A 23,513-nucleotide genomic window follows, 5' to 3' on the forward strand; every position below is an offset into this window, starting at 1 on the left:
TACTCTGTTACCTCACTGACAATCACTTGCTGAGAACTGATAGCCAGAGGAAGCAAACTGTCTTGGAAAGCTCCTGTATTTTCTACGACACTATAGGATGTAACAAAGCTGGCAGAGGAAACTGGTAAAACAGCCAAGATTACTCTGATGGTTTTGTTTGGCCAGCCTACAAAAGCTCTAAAGAGTTAGGTGTTTTTTCTTTGATCACCTGTAGACTAGTATACAAGCACTTATTCACTGGAACGATTAGAAGCACGTGAAGTAACAGTGATGCTGTAGTTCCTTATAGAGTTTCTTTATCAAAGAAACTGTGAAGGACCTACTAGTGAGGAAGCTATCTGAACACATTTATGGAAGTCAGAGAGACATAACATTAAGTCACCCTGATGAAAAGTAGGAGCACTTGAATCCAAAGGACCTGCATGTGGATTCCAGCTCCAACACTTATTACTTGTGATGTTAGCACTGTACGCATGGTTGAGAATATACAACTAAAACATGTGTGCAGCACTGAATATTGTGTCCTTTTGAGCTTAAGAAACAACTCTTACCAGCAGTTTTGCTTGAGAGTTGTTTTCCCAGGAGAAAGGGGCCTAGCATCCCAGCTATCTTAACGATATGAGAGATTTCATTTATCTACTTTGCCGCAGTGCTTCTCTAGCCCTGAGAGAGATAAAGGTGCTGGCTAAGTACTGATGGTCTTTCTCTAATCAGTGCAGTTGGCAGCCTCAGGCCTATGCAGAGGAGTCTAAATTCTCCCCACCAGAACCAGAGACAAAGGTATATAGAGTGCTAAAGTAAGGTGGTCTGGTAACAAATAAGTCTACATTTCAGTGTCAGATATACATAGTCTCTGGGGAAGAGGATGGGGGCAGTTTTCCAAATATGAAATATACACAATATATTAAAGAAAAATTTCTTTTGACAAACCATTATGAACAGCCCACATGATTCGGAAAGCTGGGCCACCGATCTCATCAAAGGGTTTCCGGCGTGTTATCACTTCCCAAAGGATAATACCCCAGCTGAAGACATCACACTTTTCACTGTAATTACTACCTACAAAAAAAGGCATTGTCATCTTGAGACCTGTTCCACAGGAATCACAGAAATAACTAGTTTCAAAATTTTTAAAGGAATGGATATTTTGGATAAGAGACTGTCACAGGAAGAATTAAACAATTACTTTCTTAAATGTTTTCAAAATAGAGTTTAATGAAATAAATATAAATAATATACTCAAAATCTACATGAGAAAGCCAGTAATTTTCTACCTTTTCAACAAAATACATTGGCCTTTTTTCTTCTGTGTGCAGACTGATCTCTTTTACAGGCATAATTTAAAACACCTTTATATTTCTGTAAGTTTTCAATTTCTTTTTGAAAAAGGTTTATTTGTTTTTATTTTATGTGCATGAATGATCTTTTGCCTCTATGTATGTCTGTGTACCATGTGTTGCAATGCCCAGAGAGGTCAGAAGAAGTCATCGGGAACCCAACTTCTGAAGTCACAGACCTTTGTGAACCTTCTGTGGGTGCTGGGGATTGAACCTGGGTCCTCTTGCAAGAGAAGCAAGGGCTCTCTGCCTCTAAGTCACTGCTCCAGCCCCTCAACTTCTTTTAAGAGTGCTTGTTTTGAGATGGAAGTCAGGGCCTTTTTCATAGAAAGCATATATTCGATGACTGAACTATATATACCCAGCTCTTGTAACTTGTTATCCTTAATAGTTTTCCTGCCCTGTGACAGACAGCATCCTTTGCTATCAGAGTAAAGCACTGCTCTAATTTAGTGGCTTCTTCCTTAATATAGTTAAAATCCTTAATTTAAAAACCACAAAGACAATTTAAGTGATTCAAATTATGAGTGACCAATGAAAACTAAGCAGATTATAAACAAAATTGTACTACAATGATAGAGGATACACCAACATAATATATATACCCCAAACTACCACCATCAACAAAAAATTCACACCACAATTACTGTAATGACAGATCTGCATGGAAAGAAGCACACAATAATATAGAACTGCCACCATATAACAATCTATTTTAGGCTACAGCTGCTGCCTGATGACAGCTTTCAGAAATTTACATAACCTAACAGTCTGGGCTCTGTTGAGATGGTGATTACTCTGCACAACAAACCCCCATGTTTTATCTACTACAATATTGTACCACTGTATGCACAGAAAGTGACATACATTAAATAAGTGACTGAATTATTAGGAATGGCACCTGCATTATCCAGATGAAAGGAAAGGCATTATTTAATTTTATGTAATTAAACATCTTTAGTCCAATACCGTTTGTTTGTTTGTTTGTTTGTTTGTTTGTTTTTTGAGACAGGGTCTCTCTACATAGCCTTGGTTGTCTTGTAACTCACTATGTAGATCAGGATGGCCTCAAACTGAAAGAGATCTGCCTGCCTTGAGTCCAACGGTTTGTAATTGGCCTTCAGGGAACAACAGTGCTAGTCAAGTGACAAGCTGCATAGCATTTTCCTTTCTCTGGGAGTGGCTTAATACACAGCAACAACAACAACAACAACAAATTTAAAATTCACCATCAAAAACATTTAGAAAAAGAAAAAAGAAAAAAGCAAAGCCACACCTGACAGTGATGGCCTAGCACTTAAGACGCAGTGGCAGGCAGACCTCTGTGAGTTTGAGGCTGGCCTGGTCTACAGAGTGAAAATGAGTAACCAGACAGCCGGGGCTACACAGAGAAACCCTGTCTCAAAAAAAAAAAAAAAAAAAAAAAAAGCAAAGACCCTAAGCAGAGTCTGATTCTTAAATGCATGTCTCTCATTTAAAAGAGAACTTGATGTTTTCAAACAGAAACTTAAATATATGGACTAATCTTATGGCTTGTGAGTGAGCTATGGAGATGTGAAAGAAGCAAATGTTAGCTTACCCTTTACCAGTGGATCTCAGTACCATATCTGCACCCAGTGACTTGCAGTCTGTTTAAGGCATGCCCACTTAAACCTTATTGCTCTTAATTTTTAACTGATAGAAAGTCAGTACAAAGGCCCAGTTGATTCTCCATAATTTGGGCATATACAGTCTATTAACAAGTTTCTATAATCACTGAACCACTGCTCTTAGGGCAAATATAGGACTAGGTTTTATGTGTCTTTGTTCACGACAATTTTGTCAATTAATCAATATATGACCTTGTCTTAAAAGACTCTCCACCTAACTCTTCAGTAGTTCATTAGTGTCAAACTCATGGCACTCTAGATCACATCTGAGAGAACACCCTCTAACATATATCTGCATGTATCTCACATATTCAAAGCCTTCTTGTACTTAGGCAGCACTACTCCTGGGTATAGTGTTAACAGTATAATCACCATGACCACCAACCAAAAAATGGAAAGCAGGGTCTGAATAAATTGCAAAAGAGTCCCTTATTACCTTATCAGGGAAATAACCTTGGAGAGTGTAGGGTATGACTCAAAATGTGTACTGTTGTACATGAGTACCTGGTTTCTGAAACAGTTGTGGAAGCATCTCAGCTAAAGTTTAGCAAGTAGACAGCTTCCAATTATGTAACCTGTGAACAATGAGGACTGGCTGTGTATGTGTGAATCTCCACAGACAATGCCAATTTCAATTCTGCCACAAAATTTGGGGTCTTAGGCTATATTCACTTAATAACCTTTCATGTACAATTATGAAGTACACTCTATATAGTGTTATAAATGCATCCTGGATTTACATAATTAAAGCAGATTACCAATCATATCATGCTTTTGTGACCGTACCTTCAAAAACTTCAGGTGCCATCCAAGCAGCACTCCCTTTATTATTGGTCATGTGTGTCTGGATGTCACAAGCTGTACCAAAATCGCAGATTTTTAGAACTGTCCCTCCTGCAACCAGCAGCAAGCTATTGTAAAAAATTCAAAAGTCACAATGTCAGAATTTGATTTTATAATAAAAGAAGAGATAATTGTGGGACTGGAAAAAGCTAAGATAAATGAATGCCATCATTATACTTCTATAAAATGTTACTTGGTCACTGCACTGTAATGGCCTAACAATTTGGAAGAATATCAGCAAAAATTAAATGGCCATAACCCAGAGGACTTGGGGAGACCATCATATTCAAATTTTAATGTCTCCATTTTTAGGTCCATGACATTTCCTGACCAAATGTCCTTTGGCTGAGTTAGACACAGATTTAAAACCTTTCTACAATGCAACACTATGGTGTCCTGAAGTGGGAGTTTAATCACAAACACTTATTTCTTAAAGAATAGCAACACACAATAAAGCAAATAATCTAACTGAAGATAAAGTAAAATAGATCAATACAAAAGGAAAACCACAGTATTGGTTTTTCTGCTTTTGCAGTGTAGGAAATTGAACCATGGGTTTTGTATATGCTAGATGAATGATCTATCGATGAGCTGTACCTGTAGACCAATGGTTCTTACTTTATGTGTTCATTCAATGTTTAATATCAATACCACTTATGAATTTAGAAGGGGAAGAGGGGGAAGAGGAATATGAAATCTCATATAGTTATGACAGCCTAATAAATGCTAGGGATGTTTCAGAACTTCAGTTGTCTAGGTGCTATGACTCAAATACAACTACCAATCAGTATCCTTTTACTTACAAACTTTAGTTTGATAACAGACAGAAATAGAGATAGGTCATAACATGTGTATAATCGTACCATAGTAACTATTCAATAGAAAATTAATGAAAACTCCTTGTAACTATATATCTCATTAACTTCTTGTACATAATGTTCCACTTAAACTCTAATTAGAGATTTAGGAAATTCTCTTTTAATTCAATGTGATAACAATAAGCAGATAAGCCACTATTTACAATGCCAGACTACCAAACATTCTTGTCATATTTCAACTTTCATATGAATGTAATTCAATTACAAAATTTCTGTCTCATTGTTCTTTAGATTCTTGTCTAAACTTTTTAGAGGTTCTTTAAGTGCCAGGATTCTCACTCACTATGGAGAAATCTGAGCTGTTTACATCTCTACCCAGATTCAGAAATGCTTTGCTCTCTCTAAGAATAAGAACACCACTGACACAGTACTACAGTGTCTACCATGTGCAGACCCTGTTCTTGTTGCGAATGCAGCAGGAACAGTAAGTCAGATTTGTCTCTGCTCTCAGAAAACTATTGCAGGAGCAATTTTATACACTACAAGTACAAAATGGGACTTATAGGGACTTAACAGATTCTAATTATTATAATGTAAAGTTGGAGTTAATAAAAACATCCCTCATAGACAACTTTTTAAAATATGTTTAGATAAATAGCTAAATGATAAACGTTAAGTAAAAAACAATTTACAATAAAAGTAAATAAAAATGGAAGAGAAAAGAGAAAGTCAAGAGTGACAGTTACCTTGAACTAGGGATGAACAGGGATGGCAAGAGGAGAGAAGCCAGGTCACACCACTAAAACTTACTTTGGAGGCTTGAGGTCCCTGTGAATTAGAGCTTTGGGTTGCATGCTGTGCAGATAAGCCACTCCTTGGGAACACTGTAAACACCAACTCATGGCATGGGCAGCAGTGTAGTAAGGCAATGGTTCAGCACCATGCAACACTGCAAAAGAAAGGCACAACAAACTAAAAAGAACTTTATTGCATATAACATGAAACAATATAAATGCAGGCACCATTAGGACACACAAGTGAGTATTCTTTTGCAAATAAACTAGTCCTGCTTTTAAACCTTTTCTAGATTAAAACAATAACATATTTAAGAAACTTTAGTAGATACTTCCCATATAGTAATTCAAATAAAATTAATAAACACTACCATACATTTAAAATTTGAGTATCTTTCAGACAATCACATAAATTATAAGCAATCCTATTCATGATGGTGGAATAGAGAAACAGTAGTGAAACAAGATGGCCATATCAGATTCTTACAACTGTACTGTGTATTGTAGCTAAAAATTAGCTCAAATAAAATTAGAGTACGATACACAAATTAACAATGAAGAACACAAATCAGTGAGACTAACTAAAATGTCTGTGTAAAATCATGGTAACCTAAAAGTAAATGCTCTCAATTTTATAAAGCTTACAGGGACAACTCACACATATATGAGGTTAGTATTTTTAGGGTGAGAGCTTTGTTCCACAAGGGCAATACAAGCACAAAAATTTTCTTTCATGGGAACTGTGGTGGTTTGAATGAGAAGGGCCAGTACATATTCAGATGTGTAAAAATTTGGCCTCCATATGATGGAATTGTTTGGGAAGGATTAGGAGGAGGAGGCATGTCAATGGAGGCAGGCTTTGAGACTTCAAGATTCAGCCATGCCCAGTGTGTTCTCTGTCTCCTGCTTTTAGATGAAGGTGTAGTTCTCAATTGCCCCAGCTAACGTGCTTGCTACCACAATGCGACACTGTTTGAAAGCAGAGCCCAGTTAAACAGTTTAATAATTTACCTTGGTCATGGTTACAATAATAGGAAGGTGACTAAGAAAGTAACAACTTAAAATGTTCAGTGATGTGAGTTTTCACCATTTCATGTTTTGAAAGAATGCACAACAAAGCATGGTGAAATGAAGTGTAGCGAAAGAGTTCTAAAATGAAGACTCAAAACTAAAGGGATAGGAAGAAAAATGTCTGAACATATTTTAAAATCAATTTAGAAAGCAATGGTTACTTTAGGCCTTGAATATAATAAAAATACTGCTAACTTGAAAAATGTTATGTAAATGTCATAGCATCTTTCTTGCCCTAAGTCCTTAACATTGAAAAAGACCAAACAACAAAATGAACTCTGAACTCTGATGGCAAATTGTGAAAAACAATAGGTAATTCGGTGATATGGGATATCTTTCTTTATGCTGAAAATGTGTGTTGCTTTTACTGGTTGATGAATAAAGCTGCTTTGGCCAATAGCAATGCAGAATATAGCTGAGCGGGAAAGCAAAACTAAATACAGGGAAAAAGAAGGCAGAGTTGGAAGAGAGATGCCAGCAGCTTCCCAAGGAGCAACATGCCAGAGCACTACCAGTAAGCCATGGGCCACATGGCCATAAACAGATGAATAGAAATGGGTTAATTTAAATGTAAGAGCTAGCTAATAATAAACCTGAGCCATTGGCCAAATATTTATAATTAATATCAAGTCTCAGAGTGGTTATTCAGGAACTGGTGGGCGGGAGAGAAACCTCCAGCTACAATTTTGTTTTTATTAAAAACTTTGCAATTGCTTCAACCTACTAGCTAAAAGCAGGTTTAGCTGATACTCACCATTGTATAAAGAGCCTCCTTCAGCATATTCCATCACAAGACATACCTAAAGGAAACATGACATTATCAACTGGAGTGACATTGTTGGGCCCTCCCTGAAGATAACTTAGTTCAACTGTCTAAATGCCTTGAAAATGATTCCTTTGGCCATTACTATGTGAATGACACTTATAGAAGGAATGGATATATATGATCTAAGAACTTGTCTTCTAGGTGCCTGCTAAGAGTAGAGATATATTTTAAAATAGATCACAAGACTTTGGTGACAAAAATAGAATCACAAGACCTTTTGAGAACTTTTTCCAGTACTAATAAAGCCATGTTCTAGGACATCAAGTCTTATAACACGGTGAGTTACTGGCAATGTAGGTTGGTGTGGAGGACAGACATTCAGAGATATATACTACTCCATGACAGCACAGGCTTTTATTCACATGGGGTCTAGTATAGGAAGAGCTCACTGCTTGCTTACAAGCTGAGGTAGTTTCAGGGCAGAAAAGAGGAAAGGGAAGGATTGAAAAGTTTCCTTTTATGGCCCCTTATTGGTCATTGTCAGGTTAGCTAAGGAAATAAGATGAGTGGTAACATAAGGAATGTCAGGTGATCTTTCTTGGCCAGCAATTACTGAGGTCCATGGGGAAGGAAAGAATTTAGAAAAACAAATTACTTTAGTTCTGGAAATTAAATTAGTTTTGAGAACTGTTGTTATTTACTCAAAATGAAGGAGCTGTATAAAATGGTACAGCCAAGGCTAACAGGCACCTGAGACAACCCATCAACATACTGTTGTGTTAAGATTAGAAACAAATGAAATGCAAGAAGTGTGATAGAGCTAAGATAGAGCAGATTAAAACAGCTTCGTATAGTATATAAACTGTATACATTTGCCACATTGTTTCCTACAGGCTTACAGATAACAACAGGAGGGATACTTACTGGATTTAAGCAGGCTCCATACAACTTCACAATGTTAGGATGGTTCACACGAGATAACTGCCGGAGCTGTAACAGATTATGGAGTCTTAAAAAATAAAAGTGCTAGATCTTGAGGTACTTATTTTACCATGCTGTTCAAATCTTACTGTCATATAGAACATCTGTTTAAATCATTCAGTAACTTCTGTTTACCAAGTAGCAAGCACTATGGAAATCCCCAGTGCCTGCCTGGAATCCCCGTCCAACAGTTCAAGTGGAAACACAGACATAATCAAATATATTATTATGATAGAGTAATCATTAAACCATGCACAAATTGCTATCATGGGAGCTAAGAACAAGTTAGGATAAACATAGAAGAAACTAGCTGCTAAAAGTCAGGGCATTATCCCAGACATGGTACTAACTGAGTTATCCATACCAGAAGCTGTGTTACTTTCACTAGAGCTACAGGTGATCAATTTACCTAATAGGTACATGCTCCTGGATTTCTTGTCTCTGAAAGGTGGGTACTATCACTTCCATTTTAAATATGACAACAACTTGAAGTTAAATTCCAGAGAGAATAAAACAGCTGTTAAAGATTCTACAGTCAGGATTTGAACTTCAGTTTATCTGACATGAAATACACATTCTTCCTGAATAGCTGCCTCCAATTCCATTTTCTCTCTTAGAGTTACTACAGAGAGCTGTATGTAGTACAACACTTGACTAGCATGCCTTAGGCTCTAGTTTCAATCCACAGTCAATTCCTAGAACAAATGAAGTGAGGGGGGCCCTTCAGGGGTAGGAGAGAGACCGAGACTCCAACTTCTGGTTTTAATCTTCCCTAAGCCAATAATCACACTGAGGCTATAGTCATTTCCTCTGTTCCACATTTCAAATTTCTACATTGTATCTTTCTCACAAGACAGAATCCTGCTTTTTTCTCCCTTGTCCTCTTTTCTGCCTTTCCCCTGCTGTTTCTCCTTCGTTTCTCCAGGCACATGCTACTGGCTCACGCAAGCTCACTAATGTTTCTTAACCTTTCTATCATATGCCACTACACAGTTTTCTTTAGAGTCAATATTCACGAATTTTTTGTCCCAATAGAAACTATTATGTATTTATTGTATATAGTTATATTCCATCTTGGTATAGTCAACATTGAACTTCATATAGCACATTGTTACAAGTGTTTATTCCTGTTTTCTCTGAGTCTTATACAGTAGGTAAAAAATTTTTATTGTTGTTTACAAGGCACAAACTCAGAAGGATGATGAGAATCTAAAATGATACAACAGTATACAATCTGGAAGTAGACAAGCTAGAGACTAGTAATAACTGACCCACCACACAGAGCCAAATCATAAACAAGCAATGAAAACAAGAGAAGCACCATGATTTACTTCACAAAATCCCCATTATGAAGAAGAAACTCAAATAATAAAATTGATGTTACAAAGGATTTACCACTAGACTTGCTTAGGAGATAGGAATCACACAAAGTAGAATTTAGCTAAGGGATTGCTGACTCCAAAATACCCCAAAGAAATAGTATGCTAACCAGCTGTTAGAGATAAACACAATTTACAATGCTGGATGTAAACATGTGTTCACCAAGATCCACCAGCCAATAGGCCCATCCCCAAAGAACACACCTCTAACTGGCAGCTCAGGGGGCAGCACAGGTTCACAACCAATGTTAAGTCCTCGGCTGCCATAAAGCCCTCAGTTCTTTTCTTGAGAAAAACAAAATTCTGCCACACAGGCAAGATGACCCTGGATAACAACTATTTGAAATGAAAAACACTGGTGTACTTGAAAGAATTCTGGTGCTGTGTAAAGCTCCCATCTGTATAAGCGGCCAGACTTGCAGTCTCCTATCTTTATTTAAACTCCTGTCTTTGTTTAAGTTGTTTAAGGTGTAACCTGGATCTGGGACCTAAAAGAGATTTAAGGATGACAGCATATGTGAAATGCAGAAAGCCTACTGTGTATATAAGTTAGTAAAAATATTTGAGGCCGGCTCCTCTTCGGGTGTTACCACAGCTGGCCCTGCTTTTTCAGTAAAGAGCTTTGCCTTTATTAATCTCTAAGTGGCTTGAGTAGTTTCTCACTAGAAAGGTATGCTATCTCTACAACATTCGAAGAGATTCTTAATTTTAGGTAATGGGGAAGAATAGCATTTCAAAATTAAAATACAATACCTTGAAACAGATTTGGAGTCCATGGATGAAAAACATATTCCCATGGCACAAGCTTCAGCTCAGTCAAATTGCTGAGGTTCATGTACACAGGAATATGTAAACTGAGAAACACCGTCTTTTATCCCCTGAAGATCAGTGTCTGGTGAAGGAGTACCGGACAGATGTGACATTGCAGCTTACCTCCACAATGAAAGCTTTCCTCTCAGATTCACTCTCTATCTGTTTAATTGCAACATCTTTTGCTCTCCACTTAGCTTTGCAAACTACTCCAAAGGCTCCTCTTCCGACAACCTTAGTTAACAAACAAAAAAACCCAAAAATTAGAAGCAGGCCATGTCAGTATGAACAGGCAGTAAACCACCATTATCTGAATTTCCTAAGCATGCATTTTTCATGAAACTGAGGATAAAATGCAGGTTTAATCTTTGAAACAAACCTCTTAATTCTCAAGCAAAAACAAGAATTACAAGAAGAAATAAAGCAATTTCTTAATCATAGTAGAAAATTAAAGGCAAGACGAACGAGTATAGAAGTGGTTCAGGAAAGAAAGATAAAAAACCGTATTTTTAGAAATTAAAACCAGCTTTCAAATAACCAAATAGAGGTAGGGGATGGATGAAGACTAATGATATGTATGTATGATAAAAGACTCACTACGAAGTACCCACAAAGTGTTATTGTCTGTACAATGAAATATTGTTAAGCAAGTAAAATAAACAAATCTGGCTACATGCAACAACATGGATGAACCTCAAAAACAGTATACTATGTAAAACAAACAAACAAACCCCCTGACCCTCCACATATTTCAAGGTTCATTTATAAAATGCCTATGAGAAAATCTAGAGACAGTGAGCAGATCAGTGGTTGCCCTGGGATAAGCATGAAAACTGTAATTAATGTAAATGGTTATTGGGCATCCTGCCAAGGTGATGACATGTTTGAAAGTTGACTGTGATAGCTGACGACTGGGTAAATTTTCAAGTCATTAAACCACACTTCACATGGGTGAGTTTTATGATAGGCAAAAAGCTTGCAACTTTTTAAAAAAAGTTATAAAATACAGATCAACCATATGCCATATTATTGCTAAAACTAATGGCTATCATATGGCTACATGCTTTGTCAAGCTGTTATATTTTTAAAAAACACAATAGAAAACAAAACTAAAAATTAGCTTGATAGCTGTCACATCAAAACAGACTGTTACTATGAATGGCTTAGTTATATACCATCATCTCCAATCTTCCACCTTCTAAGTATGTTGCTAAGTAATTATCACATTAAAGGTAACCAGGCTGTCTCTAGATAAAGTCCCAAGTATCCAGGCTCTTTTGGACACTTCATTTCCTTGTACTGGGCACTGAGAGCCCACTGTCTTGTTCTTCAAGTCTCAACAAGAACAAGAAACCAGCACTGGTGATTTATACTCACAGCCCAGTTACTTTAACAAGACTGGGGAACCGGCTTGAGTTTGAATGCATCTGCCTATGTACTCACTCTTTATGCTAGGTACTATGCTCACTCTGACTGCCATATAAACTAACATCTGGCCTTTTTTCTTGGCAGTAAAGCAGAGATGCTTCTATTTTCCTTAGAGAGTATCTACAGAGTTCCTAAGTTAAGTTTATCTGTAGGGGTCACAGAATCAGGCACTCACAAACATTAAGTGTTCAGGCGTGGCTATGAATCAGTGTAAGCAACTGAAGCAATCATTTTTCACACAGGAAATTAGCAGCAAACAGGTTTCAACTTCATGATCATAAGAAACTATGATGATACACACACAGGCCAGTCTACCAATGACATTACCAATTATGAATGAATGATTATAAAGCAATTTAATACATTCCAACCATATACCCGCAGATAATCAAAGTAACTAGTATTTAGCATTCTAAAGAACGTCAGATCCCAAATGTTATCTGTATTTGTGGATTATGCAGTTGTCATAACTGTGTCAAGTATGCATGACTATTTGTGATTCACAAGTGCCACCTAGTGATGAAATGATGACTGACTGAGCTTTCAACTTAAAGTGATGGGAACAAAACATGAGCAAATGGATACATGATAAACTCTCTTTTGCTTTGAGAAATAAAAACAATCTGATATAAAAACAGTTACATTCACATCTGAGAACCCATGGTCTCAAGAAATTTCCATTTTCATTGAGTCATAAATTACTTCACATACACAGTTAATTAACGGGTCCTCAATAATGGAGAAAGGCAAGATGTCAAAGTTTCATTTACTGAAACATCTGATAGATATAAGCATGCAGCCAGCGCTTAGATAATTTTATTTCTTTATATCATACAGTCTTTTCATGTTTTTATATGGCATTATCAGGAGTAAAGATATTAGTTATCAGGAATAAAAAGAAGAAACTATGTAAGAACTGACTTTTTGTGAGATGAAAGTGAGGTGGGAAAGAAATGCAAAGCTACACAGTAATAGCACTTAGAACCTCCCCTCCCCTTTTTCTTTTAAACTGGTTAAGAATGCCAAAGGTAAGCACAAGAACAGATTCTGCAGACTTCGCTAGCCTCCCTTTCCAGAACAGGCTAGGAGATTCAATGGTAGACAGCAGTTCAAATCTTTCCCCATCCACACTCTTCTTTCCTTAGATCAGCAGGACAGACACCCCCACAGGATGTGCTCTATAAACATGGGCAGCTGCACGGCAGAAGAAAAGGGGCAAGGATGAAAGAGGAGGCCCTACCCCAGCTTCTTTGGCCCCAGTTGAACATGGAAGTGACTCAAAAAGTCTTGCAAAAGGAACAAAACAAGTGAAATCAAAGTTTGACCACAGGAAGAGGCTACTGAGGGGAGGGTTGAGACCTGAAATGGAACGCGAGCTGATCAACCACAGACCTTACTGCAAAGCACAGATGAATTTCTGAGATCTATGGCAGTCAAGGGGAAGACCCGAGTCAGTAAGCAGGAAGAAAGGCCTTTTTTCAGTGTTACAATTGAATTACAAACTGTGTTTCTTTATTCCTGAAACAGTTCTTGAGTAACTTGTATATCCAGCTGCTGTTTTTTTGTTTTTCGCAGCATAAATGGGAGAACTGAATGTTGCTCTTTAAACTGACAGCATCACACTGAAGAATCCTGTCAGAAGTGAGAAATACGATATACCTAAACAAGCATCTGCTTTTTGAAGTAGCACATTCACCAGGTTAACTGCGGAGAGGGGACGTTTACAAGCTCTCCACCCTTTCATAACAAGAGTGATTGGATTAGCAGAAGTTTGTTCATAAAGGAAAGGAATCTCCCAACATGGCTGTTCTCAGTCTTTTTTCTCCTTGTCTGAGGAGTTCACAACTTCTTCCTACATCAAGTCTGTCAAGAACTGCTTTTGCTTTTATTAGTATGTAGTGGATGCTCTGGAACCTTCAGAACCAGAGCACAAGTGTTAGCAGCTTCCATTTCCTTCCTCTTAGAAGCCAACATCATGAGATAAAGGCCCACTTGATACAAAAAGGCCACATGGAGAATGACTGGGCATTTGCTGAAAGTCCAACTGAGGTCCCAGCAGACAGGGGCACTATTCTGCCAGGCATGGAGAAGCAGATGATTGGGTCCAGGTGACAGTAATGTGTATCAAGGTACACATAAACAAGTGTGATCATTTTGACACAGCAATTTGACTTGCAGAATGAATTCAAACAATCTGACACATATAAAAAGATGTTCATTTGTCTATAGTAAAATTAGAAGCCAAAAATCTTAAAAAGACTAATTGAGAACAATTCCATTTCAGTCTTCTTCACCAATTCTTTTTCCTTTGTCCAACTCTTAGATCTTACTATATTTAGCTTTTGTCTTTGTTGCCTATAACTCCCCCCACGCTCCCAGTTTGTGCTCTAGTCTCATGACTTTATACACCCAAATCATCTTCCCAATCAGGTGTTTGCCCAAGCTCAGGATATACTGTAAACTGCCTTTACAAGCAGTAGGTACTTGGGGTGGTTTGAATGAGAATAGCCTAGCCTATTGGCTCATATATTTGAATGCTTGGTCCCTAGTAGGTGGAAGGATTAGGAGGTGTGGCCTTGTTGGAGGAGGTGTGCCACCAGTTCAAAAGCCCATGCCAGGCCCAGTCTCTCACTCTCTCTCTGCCTCAAATTTGTTCGGCTACTGCTCTAGCGCCACTGACAGGATAGAATCACCCTCTAAAACTGTAAGAAATCACCCAATAAACTCATTCTTTCATAAATTGCCATTCTTGTGATATTCTGGCCAAGTATATGGCTGGATTGCCTTTATCCTAAGAAACTGCCTGAGGTTAAACTGAAGAGTTTTGGACTAATGTCACTGGAAGAGATTTCAAGACTATCTAGTATTGACTCAGTTGTGTAGTTACCAGTGACCACTCTTAATCAGATCCCCAATGAAAAAGAACAAGCAGGGCAAAGAGAAATACAAAATGCAGTTGGAAGGGAAAAAAAGAGCGTGAGGAAATATAATGCTGGAGGCTTGGTTTGTACTGGGAGGCCTGATTAGGAATGCAATAAAGTACCCTCAAGGTAAGACGCCATTCAGCGAATTCTGCAACTAGGACAAAGAAAATGACCAATAAGCTTTCTTCTAAAGCTAAGAAAATAATATTCAGCAAAGAGAAACATGAAAGCATATACAAATTTAATTCTTGGAGGGGGCCAGGTTCCATCCCAAGCCTGGAGCCCAACCTGACAGCTTCAGCCAGTGTTCTGGATTTAAGTCAGGAACAACACAAATCATCCTCTGGAAAGCCACTAACATCAGGTGTGTGACAGGGGAGTCCCTGCATGGAGGGCCACTGCATGAAGCTGTGAAAGTGTAGCCTATATCGTGATGGAAATGCAAGAGCTGTGTGAGGACTGCCAAGGAGAGAAATGTAAACAGGAGTGGAGACAGCCCAAGAAAGAGTGGGAGATTGGAAGAGCCACCTAAGCTTTTTGACATCAAACATGGTGCTATAGGTTTTGGAGTTTTCCTTGCTGGGTTTCAGTTTTGTTTTGTTCCAGAATTTCCTCACTATGCCCCCTTTCCTCCATTTTGAAATTATACCATTCTGTGCCACTGTATGTTGGAAGTATATAATTTGCTTTTTGAACAGGGGGTTATAGTTAAGAGATAGCCCTGAGTATCAGAAATATGTACTTTATTCTAGTTAATTCCAAGCCTCACATTCTAGGAAAGTTTTATTTGGAAAGAGTTATTACAACTTGAACCTTAATCAGATGCAAGGAAAGAACCACAAGCTAATGTCAGCTGTTACTCCATCTTTCATTGTATTAACACACTGTCTCTTTATCTGTTCTATAAAGGGCCACACATCCCACAACATACATGGAACAGAATGAGTATTGTTTACTACTCGGAAAGATCAAAACAACATGTAGACTATTGCCATTATAGGACTAATAAGTAGTTAAGATAGTGTACTTCCAGGGATGGAGAAATGGCTCAGGGGCTAACAGTACTGGCTGCTTTTTCAAAAGCTTCATTTCCAGAATCCACATGGAGGCTCACAAAGGTCCATAACTCCAGTCTCAGGGGAATGGAGGCCCCGTCTCACCTTAGTGGACACCAGACACCTATGTGGCACAGACATATATGCAGGCAAAACACTTGTAACACATTAAATAAATAATCAGGCTGATTAATATAAAACAACACCTCGCTGATGGAGGAAATTTTCACAACTGGAAGAATTAAAAAATAAATTCTTTTTTTTAATGTCAATAGCTTGGTAGCAAATTTTGTTTTCTGTACTAATTGAGAATATAAAATGTCAGATCTTCATGACAGAAACTAGTTTGCCTGGACCATGAAAAACCAAACCAAAATCATAAAAGAAAATTATGTCCACTGTTAGAAGGGCAAGCAATGTTGCAAACTGCAGTTAGTAACCCAAAGAGTGACACAAAAGGCAACCCTTGAAATATAGTGATAAACTGAGGGAGACAATGACAAAATAATAAAAGTCATACTTTATTTGCTACCTCATTTCTGGTTCAAGTTCAAAAAAATAAAACAAGCTTTGCTGACTGTATTCATAATTGAATAACACAATTTTGATATCAATTTTAATTTCTATAATATCATGAACACACTATTTTCCACAACAAGCAATTTTTTTAATGTAGAGAAAATGTCAAAATTGCAAATATCTATACCATCACAAATGATAATTAAAAATGGTGGACCTGCAAATAAATTTCAGATATGTTTTATAATCTCTTCTTTGTAAAATCAGAATAGAGAAATGTAAAGACACTGATTTTAAAAGCATTTCTTTCTAAATTTAAATGTTTTGGATTCTCTTGCTGCATGCATTTTTTTTTTCCTGTGGTTTAGCTCTTTTATTTTCAAACTATGAATTTAGCTTAATAAAACAGATTCAAATTGAATTCAATTAATTAATATTAAGAAATTAATGAATAAATGAGAGATGGTATATAGAATATCATCATGCAATTACTACTTAAGGACACAAAAAACAATTAAAATATTAATTTCTTTGGCTGGGGTAATAGCTTAGTTGGTAGTGTTTGCTCCACAAGCATGAGAACCCAAGTTCAAACCTAGAAGCTAAATTTAAAACATTTGATGTAGTGGAACACATTTATAACTCCAGCACTGGGGAGGCAAAGATGGGCAGATCCCTGGGGTTCACTGGCCAGCCAGGCTAGTCACTTGGTGAGTTTCAGGCCAGGAAGAGATTTTGTCTTAAAAGAGGGTTGATGGCACTTGAGGAAGAACACAGGTTGTCTGTCTTCTGAATTCCACAAATATGTATACAGGTGTACCTACCTACGTAGATGTGAACACACACACAGACAGCCTAATTCCTTAAGTAATAAACATTACTCCTTTCCTTCACACAAATAAGACTAAAAACCAACAACTAAACACCTAAACTAAACTAGTGGAACAGGCTGTATACTCTTGTGCTCTTAGTTTAATATTTGGTGATGTATTTTAATTGTCTCCATTTATTTAGTTCAGTGACTATGGCTCTCAGTTTGGTCTGGCTCTGTTCTATGCACTGTGTGAATGGACCCCTAGCTATGCTGCTATCATTCTGGCAAGAAATCTGGAACAAGACAGAACAAGCATAGATCCTAAATTCATTAGTTAGGACGTAGCGTCTCCAACTATTCAGAGCCTCAATATCTATTAATAAACTGTCACAGAGTAGAACTGCTGACAAGACGGACTTGATAACATAAAAGTGAAGCTTTGGGTTTTTTTCCTTTGGTCTTTTAAAGCCTGCTATAACAAGTCTTCACCATCAACATCTAATTCTCTCTAGAACTGTAAGCCAAAATCAATTCCTCTTTAAGTTGGTTTTGGTCATAATTTATCACAATAATGTGGAAGCAACTAACACTACACCTGACCCACTTAATGAGCCTTTCCTTTAAATGATATGCTTAGACTATCTGTTCATAAATAATCTCTGTAGCCACTTCTTTATTGTAACCACTCTGGATTTCTATGAGATCAGTGGCCACCAGTTTCATATAGAAGAACTTCCTGGTTATTTTTGAATATCCATAACCAGCCGTTAACAAACCCATAGACTCAGTTTATTCAGGCTCTATAATTTTAGGCTCTCCTCTAGAATCTATTGCCTAATAGTTATTGGTCACTGCTAAAGTTCTTTGTATGTAAGTCTCACTGTAGTATAGTTTAGCTTTAAAAACAAAACCTTTTCTGTGCCTCTTCAATAAAACATAAGCACACACATAAAGAGTGATTAACTATGTCCAATATCCTTAGTTGTGGTCAATATTCTGGGGCTCTTTTACAGAGTAACCCTATAAATACAGTCTATGTACTTATGGGAAGGTCCACCAACGACTGACTCACTCATAGTACCTGGCTTTTACAGAGTCTTTTACCCCTGCTACATCTAAGTATTTGCTAAGTTACATGGGTTAGGAGGCAATCAAGACTGGCTACAGCCAGATCTCATTTCCTGTGTAAATGCTGGCTTAGGCAAATTATATAAATTAACCCTTGGCTACCACATATAAGAAAATCAGATGCGTGTTGAATTCTCATAGCTTTTGCTGTGATCATTTCATTTGCTGACTCAAGAAATACTTAAAGAGAACCTTTAGGTGCTATGCACTGGGATTAGAAATATAAATAAAACACTTTACACCTGTCTGGGAGGGATACACAATACAATTACAGGGAAGTGCCAAGAAGGACAGCAGAAATAACAAAGTGTTAAGTTGTTATTTCCCTAAAGGGAAAGCTTCTTTAGGGAAGGAACATTTGAGGTGGGACTCGAATGGTGAGACATAACCAGTCATATGATGCTTTGGAGGAAGAGCACATAAGGCAGAGGATCAAGTGCAATTATTCACCAATTATTCACCAGTGATACTTCAAACCAACAAAAGTGAATTTATTTGGCACCTAGCTTCAACCTTGCCTCCACTTACTGGAGCTGCTGTGAGTCACTGAACTGTCAAGTTATGGCTTACAGTTATACCACATCTACAACTTTGATATCACAAGTCTGAAAATGTAACTAATCCTAGGATTCTTCCATTGAGCCTCAGCATACTGTATAGAGAAGGAAATGTTAGATGCGTAGAATCAACTCCTATGAAGGGAATCGGTATTTTTGCATCTTCATTTCTAGAATAAGGTTCCATTATGGAGCACTGCAGTGACACTGTACATCTAGAGGAAAGAACAAAGGACTCATGAGTGAGAAAGTCCAAATTCCCAGCTCTATACTGGCAAACCAAACTTCATGACCACTGGTTAGCATCTGTAAATTGGGGTCTGCCTACCCAACTACATTTCCTGGGAGATTATGACTACTGTCTCAAAACTTCTAAACTTCCTGTGGAGAACAACAGAATACATGTATTTAATTTTTACAACTGGAACAGATAATGATCTCATCCAATCTCTCAACTAAAGAGCGAAATCACAGGTCTCCAAACGGAATGACCTGTCCAAATAGGTTCTGACATAATCAACACAGCACCTAATTTCCTACATACTCAGTTTAATGCAATTTTCACCAAACCACATTGTTTTAACCATGCCACCCTCAATGCAGTCTACAGTTCAGATTTTTTTCACTTAGGTACACGAAGGTTAAAAACTGAATGACTTTTTAAAAAATTAAGTACCCATGTAGAATTCTGAGACACAGAACTGATATAATTTGACAGCAGAGTTAAATTTCGAAAGTGAAGAGACACAGTTCTAAGAGCACAACGATGAAAAGCATCTGCTGTCTTAAAATGTGTATCTACTAAATTATCCCACATCTGGTCTCTAGCTAGAATTTTTTTTTACAGCACAGTTTCTACTTATCTTCATATAATGCTGATTCCATTATATTGTTATTGAGAAATAAATAACATGGTTCTCTTAAATCACTTTTTGTGTGTTAGGATTGAAGCCAGAGGCTCAAGCATGGTGGGCAAGAATTCTATTACTGAGTTACACACCAAGCCACTATTTTCTTAATTTAAAAGGTGATATACTTGTCCATATAAAACACTGAAAGCAACATAAGATTGTTTTTGTGTTGGGTCATCCTTCTATTTTCCTATGATTTAAACTAGAAGTAGAATGTAAGTTGAAAAATAGCTACTGAGTGCCCATGGTGCAAAACTGTTTAGTCAGAAAGGCCTGAATTAAATCAAGGCTATGAAAATAAACTAAGCACTAAAATGAAACAAATTTCAAAACTGTACCAGCTTTGGGCTGAGAGCATCAAATTGATGACTGTTTCCCTTGCAACTTGCAGGCCTCAATGAAGCAAGATTGTGAAAGCTTTAAAAAGAATCAAACAAAGTAAGTTTGTGGAAACAAGTGGTAGACCATGAAGTACAAGCTATTATTATATAACAATTTGTAGTCTCCAAGCACAGCAATTCACCAGAGTATATGCAAATGCTTACTTAAAAACTGCAATTCTTATATAATGACTCACTGAAGTTTTAGTCTTAAAAAAGAATGTTATCCATGAAAGCTGCATCAACTACCCGATTCTCAAAAAAGGAATTTATCTTAGCTTCAATGGGGGTGGGGAGGCACACATAAAATGTTTTCCCTCTTCAAAAACAGGCCTTCTTTTAGCATGTGACCTTAAAGCAGGTCACCCTTCCTCTCTGGAACTTGCTTGCTAACAATGTGTCAGACACTAGGCTGGATTTTCTGCATACACTGCTTAAACTGGATTTGTCACACTAAGCAGAGGGAGACAAGTCACACAGTGGTCTATGCCACACACTGAATCCTCTTGTCTTAAACCTTTCTCTTCCCACCACTCTTCTTGTAAGACAGTCATGTTCTCAATGAACACAGTGATCTCTAAAGTTTCTTTCTGCGATGAAAAGATGTGACTTAGTAATTATCTAAGGAAAAATATATTTGCTGAGTGTTAATTAGCTTGCAACTCTTAACTCCTTACTACAATAATTAAAAGTTTTAAAGACAACTTTAGAGTGTAGATTTCAATAAACCCCACACTACCACAGAGAAAACATAAAGTGTTTAAAAATAGGACAAACTCATAGGAACTGCATGAAAGTATTTCTAACTAAAGTTTTAATGAGTTCTAAACTGCATTTTAAATATAAATACACATAGTCTTTTATTTTGGAAATACGAAGACTCTTAGAACTAACTGATGCCCACTGCGGATGTGAAAACAGGTGATGGATGTATCGAAGACACTCTGAAACGTTTGTTCTGAAATTCAAGGTGGAGATTTAATTTATTCGGCTTTTCTAACAGCTATGTCTGGTGCCGTGTTATATTCTGTCACCATAATCATTACTTGCCTCTTCAGAATGCGCCACTTTGATAGCACATTTCAAACATCCCTTCACAACAGACTCATGTCACTTAAGAATGGAAGTCATCCCCATTAGCCCAAGAGAAGACAGAACTACTCTATGGTATCAGAAAGAAGAATTCCGGACCAGGGAAAACTCCGTGGGACGCTTTCTTCACCAGCCTGTCCCCGAGCATCCTTTCGTGTCAGCCACTCGCAGCCTTGGCCTTAAACACCACGGCTAGGGAACCGAAACTCCGCAGCCGCCAAACTCTGCTCGCTCTATTGCGGATCATCGCACAGTTGAGCACACAAGCGATCAGGTATAGAGTCACACATGTAATCAGGTACAGAGTCACAGATTCCTATCAACGATGAAGCCCGTCCAGGAGCCGCCCCCGCCCCCGATCCGAGGCGGCGCGGGGCTGCAGGGCCCGGCCGGCCTCGCTCACCTCTTCCACCTCGATCTCCTTGTAGTCGATCTCTTCGAAGTTGAGGACCTGCGTTGGCGCTTCGATCATCTCACTGGCAGAAGACGAGGAGGAGGACGAGGCGGCGGAGGCTGTCGACATGACGGCGCCCGGGGGGCCGCACTCGCCCACCCGCCCGCGCGCCGCCCTTCAGCCCCGAGCCGGGCCGCCCCGCAGCCGGGCGCTCCGTGGCGCGGGACCGACCCGGGCCACCGCCGAGTCCCGGCTTCGGCTCCTCGGCGCTTTCCGTCGTCGAGCCCCGCCCACCGCACTTCCAGTTCCGGTTTGGAGTCGGAAGTAGGGGAGGGAGGCAACGCTTGAGGAACCGGAGGGGGAATTTTGAGACTTGGAAAGAGCGAGAAAAGCCGGGTTAGGGGTGGAGTGGAAGAGGGCGCGAGTGGCTCTCTGGGCCTGTGGGACAAATCTCGCGAGACTTTGGTTGGAGGCCCTCGGCTGCCGGGCGGTACCGCGATACCTGACGCGGTGACGTGAAGAAAATGCGCGAGCGGAACGAGAGAGAAGGCAGTTGGGGTTGGTCGCGCTGGAACCCGCGGGAAAGATGAAATCTGTCGGTTTTTATTTTGAGTTGTGTCGTGCCTTCCCGCCTCTGTTCCTAGCGGTCTGCAGACAGGCAGACAGGCGGTGTTTTGTGTCCTGTTCTTTTTGGCGCATCTTGATTTTCACTTTCACGCGTGAGCTGTTGAAGAAGCTTTCAAGTTTTGTAGAACTGTTTCCGCGGTGTGGCGTTTGCGGCGTTGTGTGTGTTCCTTTGAGCTGACCCCCGAGCCTGTGAGGGATTCGGGGCGGAAAAAGAAGCAATGAGTGCGAACAGCCTGAGGAACACCATGAAATAGGAGTGCTCACCGATAGACGCTAACGGTGTGCTGTAACACTGATAAACTCAAACTGTTTAACCTTGTCAGGTTCCCGAGGCTGTCGCCCGCAGCAGCTCGAAGAGTTTGTTTTGAGAGATTTCTCTCGCACGAGGCCGGATCCTTAGACGCACCAAGGAGAAGAATTCTAGGAGGAGCCAGTGCGAAGCAAAGCTGGAGAGTCATTCTTCACTGTCCTTACAATGTTTATGTACAGGATTTTTGTGACCTTTGAAGGCATTGTCTTTGAAGGGTTACTACGGACTTTAAGGGAGATTCCTGAAGGGTACCTGGCAAGCATGATTCCAGGAGTTAGGATAACTTCACCGGAAACGAAATTAATACTCTGGTTTTGTGAGGTTCCCAGAAAGTATCTAGGAAAGGACTAAGGCCTTACTTAAAGGACACAGAGGCTTGAACCTTAAGCAAGATCCATTGCTAGTTCAACATGAAATATCTTTATATAAAGGGATGTTGCCTTTATGTTGGCAATCTTCATAGCAAGTGTTATTTGTACTGGAATTCTTTAACTTGGTGACGAGCTCCGACTTCTGGGTGAGGGGCTCCTTTCCCTTAGGTCCCATAATTTTTCCTTCCCTGCCTTCATACAGTACTCTGCAATAATTTTGCGATTCAAGTTAGATCACAGCACCCTAATTATCCTTGTATGACCAACACAAGTTTTAGTTTAAGCTAGGTTTAGTTGATTTGACTCAAAAAACTAGCAAGAACATGAGAAGATTTAGTGCCCAAGTACTAACTCTGAGAATGCCAAGTCCTGAGTTTACTAGTACTGGTGGAGATCCCAGTTTTACTCCAAGAGACCTTTCCAATGAAAGAGTAGCTGTCTGAGTTAATCCAAGTATAAGTAAGTTAGAATGCTTGGGGTTGCAAGTAGATCATTGTATTTGACAAGCTAGAAGCTACTGTGAGTTATTTTCATAAGTCTGGTAACTTGATAATT

General features: G+C 38.7%; 1 protein-coding gene and 1 long non-coding RNA gene across 3 annotated transcripts in view; both read right to left on the reverse strand.

Annotated features, from left to right (window-relative positions):
- The window catches only part of Map3k7 (mitogen-activated protein kinase kinase kinase 7), a 56,597-nt gene extending 34,533 nt beyond the window's left edge, over positions 1–22,064 (reverse strand). The window contains exons 1-7 of one of the 2 annotated variants that reach the window (XM_027403433.2): positions 21,660–22,064; positions 10,572–10,682; positions 8,203–8,268; positions 7,267–7,312; positions 5,458–5,596; positions 3,773–3,897; positions 931–1,059 (exon numbers count right to left, since the gene is read on the reverse strand). In XM_027403433.2, coding sequence (XP_027259234.1) covers positions 931–1,059; positions 3,773–3,897; positions 5,458–5,596; positions 7,267–7,312; positions 8,203–8,268; positions 10,572–10,682; positions 21,660–21,779 — 736 coding nt within the window. In that variant the 5' untranslated portion in view covers positions 21,780–22,064. The remainder of the gene's footprint in view (positions 1–930; positions 1,060–3,772; positions 3,898–5,457; positions 5,597–7,266; positions 7,313–8,202; positions 8,269–10,571; positions 10,683–21,659) is intronic. The other variant, XM_027403434.2, reaches the window with a different exon arrangement.
- Positions 16,356–21,653, reverse strand: LOC113834407. Its single transcript, XR_003482919.2, has 2 exons — positions 20,123–21,653; positions 16,356–19,088 (listed from the first exon to the last, which is right to left on the reverse strand). It is a non-coding gene; the product is annotated as an uncharacterized LOC113834407 (long non-coding RNA).
- Positions 22,065–23,513: the final 1,449 nt, after the last annotated feature.

Source organism: Cricetulus griseus, chromosome 2 (assembly GCF_003668045.3).
Source record: "Cricetulus griseus strain 17A/GY chromosome 2, alternate assembly CriGri-PICRH-1.0, whole genome shotgun sequence".
Taxonomy (NCBI): domain Eukaryota; kingdom Metazoa; phylum Chordata; class Mammalia; order Rodentia; family Cricetidae; genus Cricetulus; species Cricetulus griseus.